Source organism: Nuphar pumila, chromosome 7 (assembly GCF_984573655.1).
Source record: "Nuphar pumila chromosome 7, dmNupPumi1.hap1.1, whole genome shotgun sequence".
Taxonomy (NCBI): Eukaryota; Viridiplantae; Streptophyta; class Magnoliopsida; order Nymphaeales; family Nymphaeaceae; genus Nuphar; species Nuphar pumila.
The window spans coordinates 41,712,469-41,728,796 of NC_143255.1; the positions used below are offsets into that span (position 1 = coordinate 41,712,469).

General features: G+C 36.3%; 1 protein-coding gene across 2 annotated transcripts; it reads right to left on the minus strand.

The window, feature by feature from the left end:
• Window positions 1-358: 358 nt before the first annotated feature.
• LOC149832048 (GTPase activating protein 1-like) lies at window positions 359-11,561 on the minus strand. 2 transcript variants are annotated; one of them, XM_090014292.1, is made up of 3 exons: window positions 11,382-11,561; window positions 2,906-2,998; window positions 359-806 (listed from the first exon to the last, which is right to left on the minus strand). In XM_090014292.1, exons 1-3 carry the CDS (start codon window positions 11,490-11,492, stop codon window positions 519-521), a joined length of 492 nt encoding a protein of 163 aa, XP_089870418.1. In that variant the 5' UTR covers window positions 11,493-11,561; the 3' UTR covers window positions 359-518. The 2 variants fall into 2 exon arrangements, with proteins under 2 accessions (XP_089870418.1, XP_089870417.1); XM_090014291.1 differs by having other exon boundaries at window positions 2,903-2,998; window positions 11,382-11,559.
• Between the last annotated feature and the right edge of the window lie 4,767 nt (window positions 11,562-16,328).

Consider the following 16,328-nt stretch of genomic DNA (forward strand, 5'->3'; position numbering starts at 1 on the left):
ACAATAAAATATTCAGTGAAACGACCCATTAAGATTACCCTCAACCACTTATGGACAAAACTAATTTTATCTATAATTCAAATATTTCTTATGCACTTTTACTTTAGTAAAAATGTTTGATTGAAATCCAGTTTACCAAAATAACAAAACAGGTAAAAAGGATGAAAATATTTGACTATGGTAATATAAAGCAAAACAGGTAAAACAGCCACACCAATACATTTATAGGGGTGGCGCTGCTTGGATCATAGATGAGGCCAGCTTGGCCACAAGATCCTAAAAGATAGGATCAACAATTGTTTCCAAACAGTTCTCTTTTTTTTATGAGATGCCAGTTTTATTAAAAGGGTGACAAATATGCTCAATCAGCTTAAATAAGGGCTGCCAACAGTGATTTAGATGTTGATATAGCATAATACATTTTGCAATGATTAAGCATCATTTGCTTGGGAAGTCTTTATTCTGTTTATAATACACAATACTGCTTCTATGTAATCTGCTTTGATAGTATAGATCATCTACGATCGCTTTGGACAGCGAACGGGGACCCATTCCAACTGAAGTTCTACTTCACCACACTCCACGTTTCTTAGCCTGAGATATAAATCTTGAACAACCTTTCCCTCCACACACTTGATGCAGCTTTCCTGAGCCAAGCAGTTTTCTGGAGTTGGCAGGACCATCTTATATACAGCATTATCTGTGCAGCCAGCCACATGCATTACGGCCTCCATCAAGGGGTTGATATCAATTTCAGCGTCTCCCATTGCATCATCGTTGGTGAACGTATCCTTGTCATGAACTTCCTGCCAAACAAGAATGATGACAGTGATAAACATGAAAACATTGATAGTAAAGAAGAAAAAGATGGTGATGAGCAAACAAAGTAGCAAGCATGAACATGTAAGCACAAAGAAAACATTGGCAGGAACCCAAACAAATGAATTCCAGCAAACCAACCTTGTCCTGTAATAGTTCCAACTTTAGGTTGGAGAATACCAGCTCAAGGTCGGCTAGGCAATCCAGCAAAGAGTCCTTTTTCAGTTTGCAGATATATATAGCTCAAGATCGTTATGTCAATAAGGGTCCTATCCTCAAGATATGATGTCAGAGGATAGGTTTTGATCCTAGTCATCCAACTGATGCATCTGAATGGCTAGGATTAGCCCACATTCTTGGTTAGACAGATAGGATTGAATGTGGGATGGATCCTTTTTCAGTTTGCAGATACTATAGCTAAAGATCATTTGTACTGCAGCCTAGAACCGATTGCTGCAACAGTAGCTGGAGCAGTACCAATCATGCACTTGAACATGCATTGTGGGCAGTGTTGTGAAAAGCGTTGAGGTGTAGTGAAGTACTCCACCAAAAACTGAGGTGAGCCTTAAAGAGTAAGCCTCAAATTTTTTTTTTGAAAACTTAAAAAAAATATAAAAAAAATATCTAAAAATACAAATAAAAAATTTGTTTTATTGATGAAGTAACAACCAATAAGAAATAGAAAATCTCAAATAAGTACTAACAACATGAGATTAACATATAAAAGTAACTAAGAAACTAATTACATAACTGGAAAACTAATTATATAATTGAAAAATATAATGTCCTATTAAGCAAAAATCTCAAATAAGTGATTAACATATAAAAGTAACTAAGAAACTGATTACATGACAGGAAAACTAATTATATAATTGAAAAAATAATATCCTATAAAGCAACAACCAATAAGCAATAGAAAATCTCAAATAAGTGATTAACATAAAGTAAAGAAACTAAAATAAGTGATTAACATAAAGTAAAGAAACTAATTAAATATCTTCTTTTTTTCATGTCTCACGCCTCAGGCTGGTACCTTGAGGTGCGCCTTTTGTGCCTCAAGGCGTGTTTTTAATAACACTGATTATGGGTATAAGCATGCAAAGGTCACACAAATCAATGTTGTGCACCCATGATCGAAATGCTACTAAAAAGGGATGCCATCAAGCGGCAGTCATGAAACGCACAGGGAACTACATCACATATAAAGTTTTCAATATGACTAAGGGGACACGATACAGGGACCAAATGGAGCATCTGTGTTTCTAGGGAGGGAAGATCTGGCCTCTTCAAGGAAAGGGGTTTAACACTTGAGTGCTGTTTGAGCCTCTAAGGTGGACTGTTTCATATATCTTATGGACCGATGGAAAATTTTCAGTGTCTCATAGAGTATCTTTTATTTTTCCTCAATGTAAGTAGATATTTTTGCTAATTTAAAAAGGAAAAGTGAAGAAACTGAGATTAAACTCTAGATTTTGATAGTCCTAGGCAAGATCATGGAATAGTCATATGATTCAAATGATAATTTGGCTCAACTTCATACCAAAGAAAAGCATGTTTTCCAATTTCTGCAGGCAATTTTCTATTTAGATAGGCACCCATCTATTTAGGGTGTCAAAATTCATAGAATGCAACCTTCATATGAAAAGTAACAACCAAATGAGAACTCTATTAAGATACAAAAACAAAATAAAGACCATATCTAGAGGAAAAACTGTGATTGGTAGTGTCAAGCACGACAAGCACATAAAGATACTAGCAATTAAAGGCATAAAGATGGCATATGTATAATAACTAAATGAACTGGTGTAGTCAATTACTGATCATATGTTGCCCTTAACCAAAAAATAATAAGAATGATTTCCCATCACATGGCATGCATAATATGGATTATGTTCCCATCCAAGTATGAACCGTGCAAAAGCTCATCTGCCAAAGAACAATGTCAATAAACGGACTGGAGCACAAATATTTATTATTCATATAATCAGTATATCCTTAATTTTGCAGGGAGCATAGTGGACTCCTGGGAAAAAATAATCCACAAAATACCTAAAAGTAACCATTAGAGAAGAAAGTAACTTACAACCCTAACTGGCATGATGGGTTCTGAAACAGAAAGGGTCAATTTTACATCCCATTCAGGATTGAGATCATTCTTCTTCACATGAGTCTTCAACCTCTGAATGAAAAAAATGTAACATGAATAAGAAACACCTGAGGGAAAAATAAAACACAATGCACATCCGAATAAATAAGCATAAGACTGATCTTAAATTTGAACCACTACATACATGACAAAGGAAAAGCCAGAAAGCATCACAGTTTGATCATTAAGGACATTAACATCATGAAAAGGGAAACAATTCAAAAGCACAAAAAAGGACAAGAAAATTAGAAAAATAATAAAAAATAAGAAAATGCAAGCAAAAGGATGTTTTAACTGTTTTTTCACAATTAACACAATCTAAACTGAAAAATGTCTAAATCATACAAGAGAATACTAGGATCTTTGGGCACTCATCAGCCTGCACCATATCCTGCAATCTGCAACCAAAATGACTATGTAGTGGATTTGACCACCATGGGGGTCGCGCGCATGGCCAGTGGGGTGGTTGTGAGGGTGCAGAGATGAAGGCACTGGATCAAACCCACTGGCACACGGGTGTGTGTGTAGCTTTTAGAGGTGGGCCATGTAAGGCAGGGTGGTCATGGGGCCCCACCCGAAGTTTCCCTCACTTCAGCGAGGGTTTCTCGTTATATATATATATATATAGGATTTGTTTGTTCTCACTGGCATAAGTGGCTTAGACCGACTTGACAATGAAACAAACATGTGGGTTGGCCAGAGTTACCGGAAACACCTATAGAATAGGGGAAGCGTGCTTCCCCAGGACGCGCTTCGGAAGCGCGAAACGCAGTGCTTCCGAAACGCGAGGGGAAGCGCAGGTTCAATTGAGGAAGCGCGTCCCCCTTTAAAGGGAAGCGTGTACCTCTTTAAAGGGGTAAGCGTACCGCTTTAAAGGGGGACGCGTACCCCTTTAAAGGGAGACGCGTACCTCTTTAATGGGAGACGCGTACCTCTTTAAAGGGGTACGCGTACCCCTTTAAAGGGGGACGCTATTATGGAAAGGTCGAATTTGCCCTTAAAATTTTTTTTTTTACACATGAATATATTTTTTACTGAGGTTAAAATGGGTATTTTATAAAACCCGTGAAAAAATAAAATCGAAAGGGGCTTAGGGTTTTGTTTTTTCACGCGTTCCGATTCCTCTCTCTCTCTCGAGTTTTCGGCGAGCTCCGAGTTCCGGCGACCTCAAAAAATTCTGGTGGCCTCCACCGACTTCCGAAGATGAAGATGTTCACCTTCAGGTACACTATCTTCTCTTACCACCCTCTCTCACGCTCTGTCACTCTCTCTATCTCTCTGTCGTGCGAGCTCCCCTCCAGTCAGCAACACCAGTGGGATCCAATAGGGTGGTTTTGGGGAAAGTGATCAAGGGTTTTTTATTTCTCGGTGTAGATCTATCGCAGGGGTTGCTAGGTATTCTTTTTCTGGGTGTATATCAAGGGTTTTTTTGTTCCTGTAGATCAAGGGTTTGTTTGTAGTTTTTTTAGTTTCTGATTCATTATCGCAGCGGTTTTTTTATTCATTTTGCATGAAGCAGTGGGTTGTTTTTTATTGTCTCCATGATGTGCTATCTAATGATGGTTTAAAAACTGACCGAGTCAACCTAGTGACTCGGTTTCACTCAGGCATTTACTGGGTCAACCCAGAAATGAACAAAACTTTGCTGATAGGGGTTCGGGGGTGCAAATAGGGGTGTAGCAAGAAAAAAAATGGTGTGATAGGGGTTCAGGGGCAGCATCCTCCTTTTTTTTTGAGATAAAATAAAAATGGCTACAATTATTAATAAAAATCTATTTCATATGAACAAATCAAACTATTTGTTGCAGTCAGGGTTGGGCTACAAAAATGGATAAAAATCTATTTCATATGGAATCAGAGCTGGGCTAATACTGAGCTTTTAAAAAAAAAAAATTTAACTGGACCGGGAGGCCCATATTTTGCTTTGATGAAGAGTTTTCAAGTGATATAGGGCTAGTGTCTGACTTGTGTGGTGTGAGGTTCAGCTCGTGAGCAGAGGTTTGATTCCTTCATTCTCTCTAGAAAGTACATTTAAGGAACAGGGGATTGTTAGAGACTATTTCTTTCATTTTTCCGTTGCAATAACATGATGGTCTTTATCTTTTGTTTTGTGTTATCATATGATGATCATTTATATTCTTATTTGAGACCCATGAATGAACAGTATATTGGTTGAGAAACATTTCACATTTTGTGGTTGTTTAACTGAGTTTATTTGGTCGTCTTTTTTAGAAATAAGGGTTAATGCAGTATTTTTTTATCATTCTTGTAGGTTTTAACTTTTAAATCATTTTGACGATTGCTTGAATCCTGATTCCTGATCAGATTGACTGGATCACTTTTATTATTCTTTTACTGTTGGATATATATGGATTATTGATTTATTGTTTTCAATTTCAAAGTCAATGAAAAGCATGTTCTGCCTCCACAAGTTGTCTTATGGTTTCATTATGGTGTTTGATCTTGCAAACTTTTAGAATCTATTCTCTCCTTGATCTCTTGAAGTGATTTTGCTTTATGTGAATTCTGAACTTACATGTTGATCAAGTGAACCAAGCATGATAAAAGAAACAAAACAAAAGAGATACTTATAAGTATCCTATAATATATAAAAAATATATTATAGGAAAATTCTTGAATTCATATTATAAAAACATATTATACAAAATGTATACCAAGCATGATTGAGCTTATCATCCCTATTAAGTATGAATTCTTTGATATACTGAGCGTGGGCACACCCAGGCTCGGCTCATTTACTCTATCAGAAGAGTGGGGCAACTAGTATGCTACAGCTAGTTGTTTAAAATTTAAAATAAATATCATTATTGCTAGTAACAGTCGGCCAATATGAATTTTGTTTTTCTTCGTTGTTATGTTATCTTATTTTGGCATTTTTTCATAAATGCAAACTTTTGAAAGAACTTTTTTTTTTAAATTTTGTTTGCTTTATCATAGTATATTATAGAATCATAGATCTTTCACCTCCTTAAATGATGTTTATTTATTTGTTTTAGTAATTGGTAAATTATGAGTAATGATTTGTGTTCTTCACTCTCCATTATTTAATGTTAATAATAGCTTTTTTAAAGTGTTTTAGGTTGATTCTGATACTTTTATGATGCAGATATATTTGCATGTTCTTTGCTTCATTAATGACCATCTCAAACTATGATCACGATAATTCTGATGACGATGACGATTCTTTGTACAATTTGGAGCATGAATCATCTAGTGGTGTTGGGAAGGGCAAGAAGAGGTCTTCTGCTTGTCCATATCAGTTTGAGGACCGAAGCGAAAATTGTTTTGATGAGGAAGATGAAGAAGAATATGACTTGGATGACTACTATTCTGAAGATGACCAAGATGATGAACCACCTAGCATGCATAAAACAACAGTGCTATAGCGCCATGTATTGAAACAAAAGAAGAGTGGGCAAGGAAAGCAAGGTGGAACCCAAGTTTTTATGTGCAGGCACTGCAAAAATATTTATCATGGGTCATATACTCGAGTTTTTGCACATCTCATGGGATCTCCAAAGGGACAAAGTGTTGGGATTGCCTTTTGCCCTGAAGTTGCAAAAAATGCAGAATTGGCAAAAAAAATTAAGAGGCAAGTTCGTCGAGTGGAGGTTTCATCAAGTGCATTTGAGTTGAGGAGATCAAGAATTGATACTCCGAATAAGCCTATTAGTATGACTACATCATCTAGTGGAAGCCGAAAAACAGTTGATATTCGTGATACCTTTAAAAAGGTAGAAAGAGATGATGTAGATCACAAAATTATCAAATTTTTGTGTGCAAATGGCATACCTTTCAATGTGCTTCAATCACCATATTGGGAAGAGATGATATCTGCAGTTAGTAAAGTGCCCGGATATAAACCCCCATCATATGAAAAAGCGCGAACAACGTTGCTTGACAGTGAGAAAGAGTGTGTTCACAAGGAGTTAAATGAATTTCAAGAAAAGTTTGAGGAGTTTGGAGTTTCCATTGTCTCAGACGGTTGGACAAATATCAAGAACAAACACTTGATAAATATACTTGCCTCAAACTGTTTTGGCTCGATGTTCTTATATGCAAGCGATTTTTCTAATGTGCAACAGTCAGCTGCAAACATTGCCGAGTTTTTGAAGACGGGATTTAAACTTGTGGAGCCTTCTAATGTAGTGCAAGTGATTACAGACAATGCAGCAAATTGCAAGTTAGCAGGTGAAGAATTAAAACAAACGTACAAGTATATTTTTTGGTCACCTTGTGTTGTGCACACACTTAATTTGATCTTCAAGGATTTGGCACATGAGTTTCATTGGTTGGGAGAAACATATTTGCAGAGTAAAGAAATTGTGAAGTATATCACAAATCATTCAAAAGCACTAGCAATCTTTAGAAGCAATGAAAAATTAGAATTAATAAAGATTGCAAAAACAAGGTTTGCTTCACATTATACTACTTTGAAACGCTTGCTTGATGTGAGGGAGAGCTTAAGGCTCACAGTAATTTCAGATAGATGGAGCGATTGGAAGCAATCATGCACGGATGAAATTATGAAAAAAAGGGTTGTTACAACAGAAACAACTGTTCTTGATGAAGAATATTGGGATTTTGTACGTTTAGCATTATTGATTACAAAACCCATCTATAAGATGATTAAATTTTGTGATCAGGAAGGCCCTATAATTAGTGAAGTGTATGAAGGCATGGACAACATGTTGGGGAAAATCAAAGACAATCTAAAAGGACAACCAGATTTATGTGAAAAGATTCATAAGATTGTCTCAAATAAATGGAATAGAATGAATGTGCCTCTCCATAGTCTAGCCCACATGCTTACTCCAAAATATTACGAGTCGGAGTATCTCAAAATCCCAGCAGCAGGAGGGGTCAAACGAGTTTCTCCTGGTAAAAAATTAATTCTATCTATTTAATAAAGTTTAAAGTTAAATGATTTAATTATTTTATTATTTCATTTGCATTTCTCTTGTTATAGTTACTAAACATTTTTTTTTGCAGAAAAGGATAATGATATCTTAGACGGTGCAATGCTTGCGCTTGAAGTCATATCTTCTGGAAATGAAGAGTTATCTACACTTTATAGGTCACAACTTGTGGCTTTTGCATCAAGAAGTGGAAGATTTAGCCGAAATGCAGCACGAATAGATGCACTGAATCCTACAATGTCAGTGCTTAATTGGTGCCGTTTTTATGGTGGTGATACACCGGAGTTGAGAGCATTAGCCATTAAGGTTTTATCTCAACCTATTAGCACATCTTCTGCAGAAAGAGTGTGGAGCACCTATAGTTACATTCACAATGTTAAAAGAAATAGGCTCAATGGAGATCGTGCCGATACCTTAGTGTATATTCATTCCAATCTTCGATTGATTGACAGGTATAATTAAACTGTGTTGTACTTTTGTTTTGGTATTTTTTTTTCTCTTTTTTTATCATTGATTGTTTATTAGCATTCATATTTTATATTCTTGTTATAAAAGGTGCAACAATCGCTATAAAGAAGGGCCTAGTCGAAAATGGGATATCAATCCAGAACTTCCTATTGTAGAAGAAAATACGTTGAGATTAGAGGATATGCGATGGAGAGATTTGGATGATAGTGCACAACAATCAAGCACTATTTCCAAATCCAAACATAAAAATGCACAACCAAGAGCTCCATTACCTCCAATAATTATACGTACAAATGAAGTTGAAAAGGATACACATCAATCCATCAGAGCTAGTAGAACTGCAGATATACAAGAGCGACCATCAGTTCCTCATGGTCGGATTGATCGTTTCTTTAGCCGGAGACCTAGGCAAGGTATGTTGATATTGTGTTTTTTATATTTTAAATTATGGTTTTTGAACATTTTAACTTTTTAACGTATTCATTATAGGAAATGAAGGAAGGAGCAGAAGACATGGTCGTGGAGGACAAGATGCACGTGATGATGCAGAAAGTTCGCGATCTATTGTTGACTTGAAGGGGAAGAGAAAGATGACAGATTAATGAACTCTTGAATTATTATTTTTTTTTATGATGTAGTTGGAGTAGTCCAACTTAAAAACTTTTATGTTACTTTTTTGTCATGGTCTTATAATATTTTTTTTGTATACTTTTATTTTGAATCTTGCATGATGAAGTGAAGTAGTGGATTATGTTAATTTTAAGGTTAGACTTAGAGTTTAGAACTTTGTAGCTTATAATTTACAATTTAGAAATTTATAGCTTCTTAGGTCGCTTCCGGTTCGCTTCCTATGTCGCTTCCGAGACGCTTCCTATGTCGCTTCCGAGACGTTTCCCGGTTTGCTCCTAAGTGGTCCCACACTTCCCGCTTCCTAAATTTTTGAAAGTGCCTCGCTTCCCGCTTCCGCTTCCCGTATCGCTTCCCGCTCCCGCTTCCTCGACTGGCAACTCTGGGGTTGGCTCACTCTGGCTCAAAAATGGAACCAAACAAGTTGGCATGCATGACTTTCTTACTCACTAGAGGCTGCTAAAGAAAACTCATTGAACCAAGAGTTCTTTTTTCAGTCCCTTTCATTTAGTTAAATATCTAATAGTGGTGTCAAGCAGGCTAAGATCTTTGTATTTCCATATTTGATGAATCGAGCTTGACTTGGCTGTTTATATGTGTGGACTAATCTGCAGATCAAACTGAGTTTAGTTCTTGGAATTAAAGTTTTTCCTTCTGTGAAGCTCAAGAACAGAGCATAAATGTTTGCATCTACAGAAATGACACGTCAAAATAAAAGAATTGGTTTAAGGTCACTTGGATCAACAGCATTACCTGCATAACTGAATCATGTTCCTTCTTGGTTTCAAATTATACGTTCTATCTACTATGAACCAGACCAAAGGATTCTAAAGAAATATGTACACAAATGTTTTTGTAACCCTTTCTTACAGTTGCTTCTACACAAATATGTTCCATTTCTTCTATTTCAGCAAGATAGATCAGTCACTTGCATATTCCAAATGCTCCTTCCAACTTATTGAATTGTGGGTACATACCATGCCTAAGACTGGTAATGATAGAGAAATCATTTTCAAAACATCACCAGTTATTTTTCAGAACCCAAAACACATACTTGTTTTTCTAGCATCCGCTTAAACATTCACATAGTTTTAACAATATAACAAACTCATGCACACAATTACAACCAATCTATGTCTCGGTACACAAATCATTCATGGTCACTGAAACAAGAGAACAAGGAATTCCACTTGAAGTTGAAAAAAACAAAACATGATCGATCACAGAATTAGTAGTTATATATTGATATGTTTGTCTTCGAAGAATGCAAACCATGAAGGGGGGGGGGGGGAGATGTATTGAAAAAATCTGAAAGCAAAACCCCAGAACATGATCATAATTAAATCTAGAAAAAAAAAACACTTAAGCTAAAGTTTTCATCAACTACTTCATCCAGAAAAGTGTGATAAAATGGAAACTCCATGGTTGAGAGAAATGAAGATTTTCCAACCTATCTTTTTTTTTTTCTTTTTGACAAGTGCATGAGTTCCAAAGTTTTCTTGTGCCTACTGCTGGTGAGTGGTGACTAAAAGTCTAAAACAGCGCAGAACATCTGAATCTCAACTACAACCAGCCAATTTCATATAATCAACAATGTTAACCAATAACAAAATCAACAACTAAAGGGAAAACCAAATATAACCTCATAGTAGAACTAATTCTCGCATCTGATAACAAGAAAGAAGAACTCCAGGGCAACCAGTAAAAGTGTACATCTTGATTCCAGAATATGGGAAAATTAACCACAAATTTCCAAATGAATCAAACCAGAAAGGAGACAAAAAAAAGGAGGAGAGAGAAGAAATATTGATGGAATCAAACACGCCCCTCAACAGGCTTGGCATCAAGTGAAAAAAGGAACATGTGGGTAATCAAAACAGAAAGGATGCAAAAGGAGGTGAGAAGCAATATTGATAGAATCAAACACACCCCTAGACAGGCTTGACTTCAAGCGAAAAAAAGGAACATGTGGGTCTTGAGTAAAACCAGAGGACCACGAAAGATGAATCAAATAATATGAAGTAAGCAAAGTATACACGGCAGAGCATGCATGAATTCACAATGTTTTCAACAAAATACACCTCAAATGGACATATATATCAATAGAGGAATAGGACAAACACATGGTCGTTGAGAAAGTAAGAGATCAATCCTGAAGAAAGAAAAATAAAGGCAGCCATGCCTAAATAAGAGACCAAACATGAATTTCTGCAAAAACAGCCGGATGGAAAAAAGATGCACCAACTTATCCCATGCATAAACGGGATAAATTGGGAGATTTTCATTGTGTAGCATTAAAGTCAATATCTCAGATTGTCCCACATATATCTGAACAAGTGGGTGCATCAAAAAAATTAGACCATAAGAAAGAGCAGCAGAACCTGATCACCCATCTTGACAACAAGATAAGGGTCGCTGCTTCTGGTGTCTCTGACGGCCAGGTTGATCCCTCTGATCACATGAACCTTCAGAAGCCCCAACACACGCTCCATTTTTTTCGATGACGGAGATGATGGTGGTGATGACTGTCAACGGGTGTAGGCTCAAGCTTATAATTCTCGTCCCAACAAAGCTTACAATCATTCATACTCATCTTCACAAGACCAAGTCAAAGGATTCTCACCAACGGTGATAAAAGAGATGCTTCCAAACATGAAAAACAAAGGATTAAAAAAACATGAGAGAGAGAGGATGATGATGCGGACGTGGCAGGAAAGCATGTCAAGAAGCAGGGTCCCGAATCTACGGTGGTGGATTCCAGGTCGATGGCAGGTATTGAACGTGTCGGTTATCTCGGGGTCCGTACGCATTGTCTTTGATTGCATCAAACAGAGCACAAAGTGATAGGTACTCAAACATCAAGTGTCCCGTTTCTATCTGTGACATCACTGACATGGGATCTATTCTGGGTCCAGTTTTTTTTTAGTCCAGTTCTCCTGGTTCTTAACGACCCCGGCAAGTGGGAAGGTAAATGGTTTGGTTTCGGATTAAATGTGGCCAATACCAGATCCGACTACAGTTTTGGATCCCATTGGTGAAAAGCTCATACTATGTCCGGTTTTTCACACGTAACCGGATTAAGATGTCCATCAAATTTGGTTGTTTTTCAGATTCGGTAGCAAAAAATCAAAACCGCATCAGCATTCGGTTATCAAATATCGTTTTGGCTTACCAAATCCGACTGAAAGGAGTTAGATTTGGTCAGATATACGATAAAATCCCATCAACCGACGTGTCTATGGGCAAGAAAAGGGGGAGGGGAATCAAACCAGCGATTGATCAGAAAATGAACAAAACTGGATCACTAATGGGCTGACTTGGCCAAGTCAGTCGAATTTTATCATGACTTGGTTAAGTTTTGTCGTTCAAGCCATATATATATATATATATATATATATATATATATATATAGTTCTCATTTTTTTGTTGTATCCCATTTTGCCACTTTAAAATCAGAGTTTTTTTGGTATTTTTCTAACATCTAATACCATAGATGTGATCTATAAGTTTTGTTTAGTGTAAGGATTGCAAACACACAATCAAACTCAAGCAGATCGACACACAAGAAAGAAGAAAGATAAAAGCTCTTACAAAGAAAATAAATTTTCCGTGGTTAGGCACTTTGCCTCCGTTCATGGTTTCTCCTTCACTATAAAAAAACTCTTAACGATAGTGGGAGGTTTTCTCATAGTTAATTTATAATTACAGCTTAATGATGACCTACATTGTGGATCAGATCTACACATTTTTTGCCATGTTTTACGGAAACCGATATTACACATTGAACATGATTCTTTGAGCAGAGTTCTATTTATAATGGCTTTCTCTGCAGGTTTATCCTTATCAATATTATCTTGATAGTTTCCATAATTATCGTCTTCTTCTTGATAAATTCCAACTTTATTATCGTGTAGAGTCCTGAGTTAACCGTCTTCTGTAATGAAGTTGGACAACACGGGTTTGGAGGTCGTTCAACACGCCCCCTCAAGCTAATCTCCTTGAGATTTAGCTTGTCTCTTAACTAATTGAATCTTGGTCTTGCCAATGGCTTTGTAAGAATATCAGCTAACTCTTTTTGAGAAGATACAAATTTAACTTCAATCTTCTGATTTGCTACCTTTTCTCTGATGAAATAAAAATCTACTTCAATATGTTTCGTTCTAGCATGAAATACAATATTAGTTGACAAATAAGTGGCTCCAAGATTATCGAGATTTTGATTTTTGAAATCCAAGTTCGCACATCAGTTGTTGTAACCACAAGAGTTTTGAAATTCCTCCGGCCAAAACTTTATACTTTGCTTATGTACTGGATTTGGCAATGGTCTGTTGCTTGGATGACTTCTAGGACAATAAATTTGGGCCAAGAAAGGATAAATGACCATTTGTGGACCTTCGATCATCAGGACACCAGGCCCAATCAACATTAGTATATGCAGTAAGATCAACATCTTCCGATTTGGATATAAGGCCCAATTTGATAGTACCCTATAGATACCTCAAGGTCGGTTTCACCAAAGACCAATGAATATCCGTTGGATCATGCATGAACACTTTATTAACAACATATGAAATATCATGTCTTGTAAACATCGTATATTGAAAAGCCCCTCTGCAACACTGTGATATCTGGTTGGATCTTTAAGTTTCTCTCCTTCATACCTTGAGATTTGAATGTTGATAACTGCAAGAGAGGCTTGCAATTTTACATTTCAATTTTGACAAGAAAATTGTATATGTATTTTCTTTGAGTGAGCAAAATTCCAAAGTCATTATTGACAACTTCTATTCTCATGAAAAAATGCAAGTTTTCTAAATCTTTGAAAGAGAATTTTGTACCAAAGCTTCTAATAAGCTCTTGAACCATGTCCTGTGAACTACCGATTATTATTATGTCATCAAAATAAACCAACATATATAAAGTTACATTATGAGTAATCTTTATAAACAGAGATGTGTCGACTTTAGATTTGGCAAAACCCAACTTTTCAAGATATTGCCTAAGTCTCTCAAACCAAACTCTTGGTGTATGTTTTAAGCCATAAAGAGCATGATTCAGTCTTCAAATGTAGTGAAGCCTTTGTTTATTTTCAAAACCAGGAGGTTGGACCATATACACCTCTTTTTTTAAGAATTTGTGTAAAAATGCATTATTAACATCAAGTTAATAAATGATCCAATTATGATTGGTAGCAATAGAGAGAACTGTGCATACAATCGTGGGATTGACCATGGGACTATAGGTCTCAAAATAGTTTATTCCCTCTTGTTGGCTATAACCCTTCGCCACCAAGCGAGCATTGTACCTGGCTATGGTTCATCTGCGTGTTTCTTAATTTTGTATACCCACTTGCAACCAACTATATTGGATGTCTTCTCAGGTAGAACCAGAGTCCAGGTGTTATTTTTAATAAGAACATCATATTCCTCCTCCATGGCCTGATGCCATTTTGGCTCTTTGAAGGCTTGTTTAAAATCAACTGGTTATTCTTCTTCAGTCAACTGGCTAAGTAAACCAAGGCCAAAATAATAAGGTGACGAATCTTTGTTTTTAGCTCTCAATGAGCCATCTTGGGAACAAGTTACCTTCAGGTGTGTCTGAGTTTAGACCTACTAAACATGGTTGTCAACACGTGAATCATCAATATTGGGATTATCATTGACATGACCATCATTTGTGATCACATCATTGTTTTCTTCATCATTGTCATAAGAAATCATTGTTAGCTGATCAAGAGGACTTTCATTTTGGTTTGAGATTGAGTTCTGAGAGGAAAATAGGTGGCAGGGTTGTAGTATGATGTAGTATGATCGGTTGACTATCATGAGTGGTCCCTCTTTGGTGGTAATTAGCTTCAGAAAATCCTGATGTCAACCTGGAATCAGAATTAAGGTGTCTCTTTTTGCAACCATTTTGACACCTCATTAATCTTCAGTCCCAATAAACAAAAATGTGGTCTCATCAAATAAAACATGTCAAAAAATATATATTCTGCTAGAAACAAGATCAAAACATAGTGATCCTTTATAAGATGAACCAACACCAATAAAAACACATAGTTTAGACTTGGGATGCAGCTTTGAAGTATTATAAGGCACAAGATAAGGTTAACATGTGCTACCAAATTTTTTTATATGATCATAGCTAGGCCTTTTTTCAATCAACAGTTTATACAGTGTCTTTGTACCTGTATTCGGGCTTGGCAACCAGTTGATTATGTGAATCACATATCTGACAGCATCAATCCAAAAAATAGGTTTCAAAGAAGCATAAAACAACATACATAGCCCACTTTCAGTATATGTTTATGCTTCATTTCCACAACACCATTTAATTATGATGCATCCAGACAGGTTAACCATCTCTTTATTCCATAGAGATTCAAAAAAGTGTCAAAATCTTTATTGACAAATTCACCTCCTCCATCATTATGAAATATTTTGAAAGAACATCCCACTTACTTTTCAATAATATTTTAAAAGTTTTTAAAACAATCAAGAGCATCAGATTTCTTAACCAAAGAAAACAACCAAGAGTCTTGAAAATTCGTCAACCATTAAAAAATAATACTTATACCCTTCTCCTGATGTAATGGGAGCCGATCCCTAGAGATCAACATCAATGATTTCTAATCGAGCACTAGAGGTATGATCAACTCTTCCAAATGGAATCTTATGCATTTTTTTTAATCATGCATGTAGAGCATAAGCTACCAACATTATTATCAAAATTATTCAAATAATTATTCTCCCTTAAAAGAAATAAAGTCTTATGGCTCAGATGACAGAGTTTAGCATGTCAAACTCGGGAGGAGAAGAGCTTTTTCACTACATATACCGCTCCATTGGTTAGATTTGAGTTGTCCTTATGTGCCGACCATATGTACATCTCTATCTTAATCAGACTGCTTTGAACTATTTTTCCTTTCTGACAATCCTTCACATAAAAATCATGAGGATGAAACTCAAAAAAGCATTTGTGGTCTTTAGCAAATTTAAAAACCAAGATCAGATTTTTTTTCACATTTGGCACATGCAATACATTCTTTAGGCATAAATTATTAATTTGAGATGGTAAGAGAACATTTCTAATTCTTGAAATGGGTAGATTGTTACCATTCACCACCATAATTCCCTCCATGCCATGATTGTAAGACTCATGTTGTTTAAAAAAAAAGGATTGTGGTTGGATCTGGATCCAACCCGAATCCAGATCCACCCCCATGCTTATTAATAAGCAGCAGGAGGGTTTCCTTTTACGCAAAAGAGGACCCCCCCCCCACGTTCTCTCTCTCTCTCTCTCTCTCTCTCTCTCTCTCTCTCTCTCTC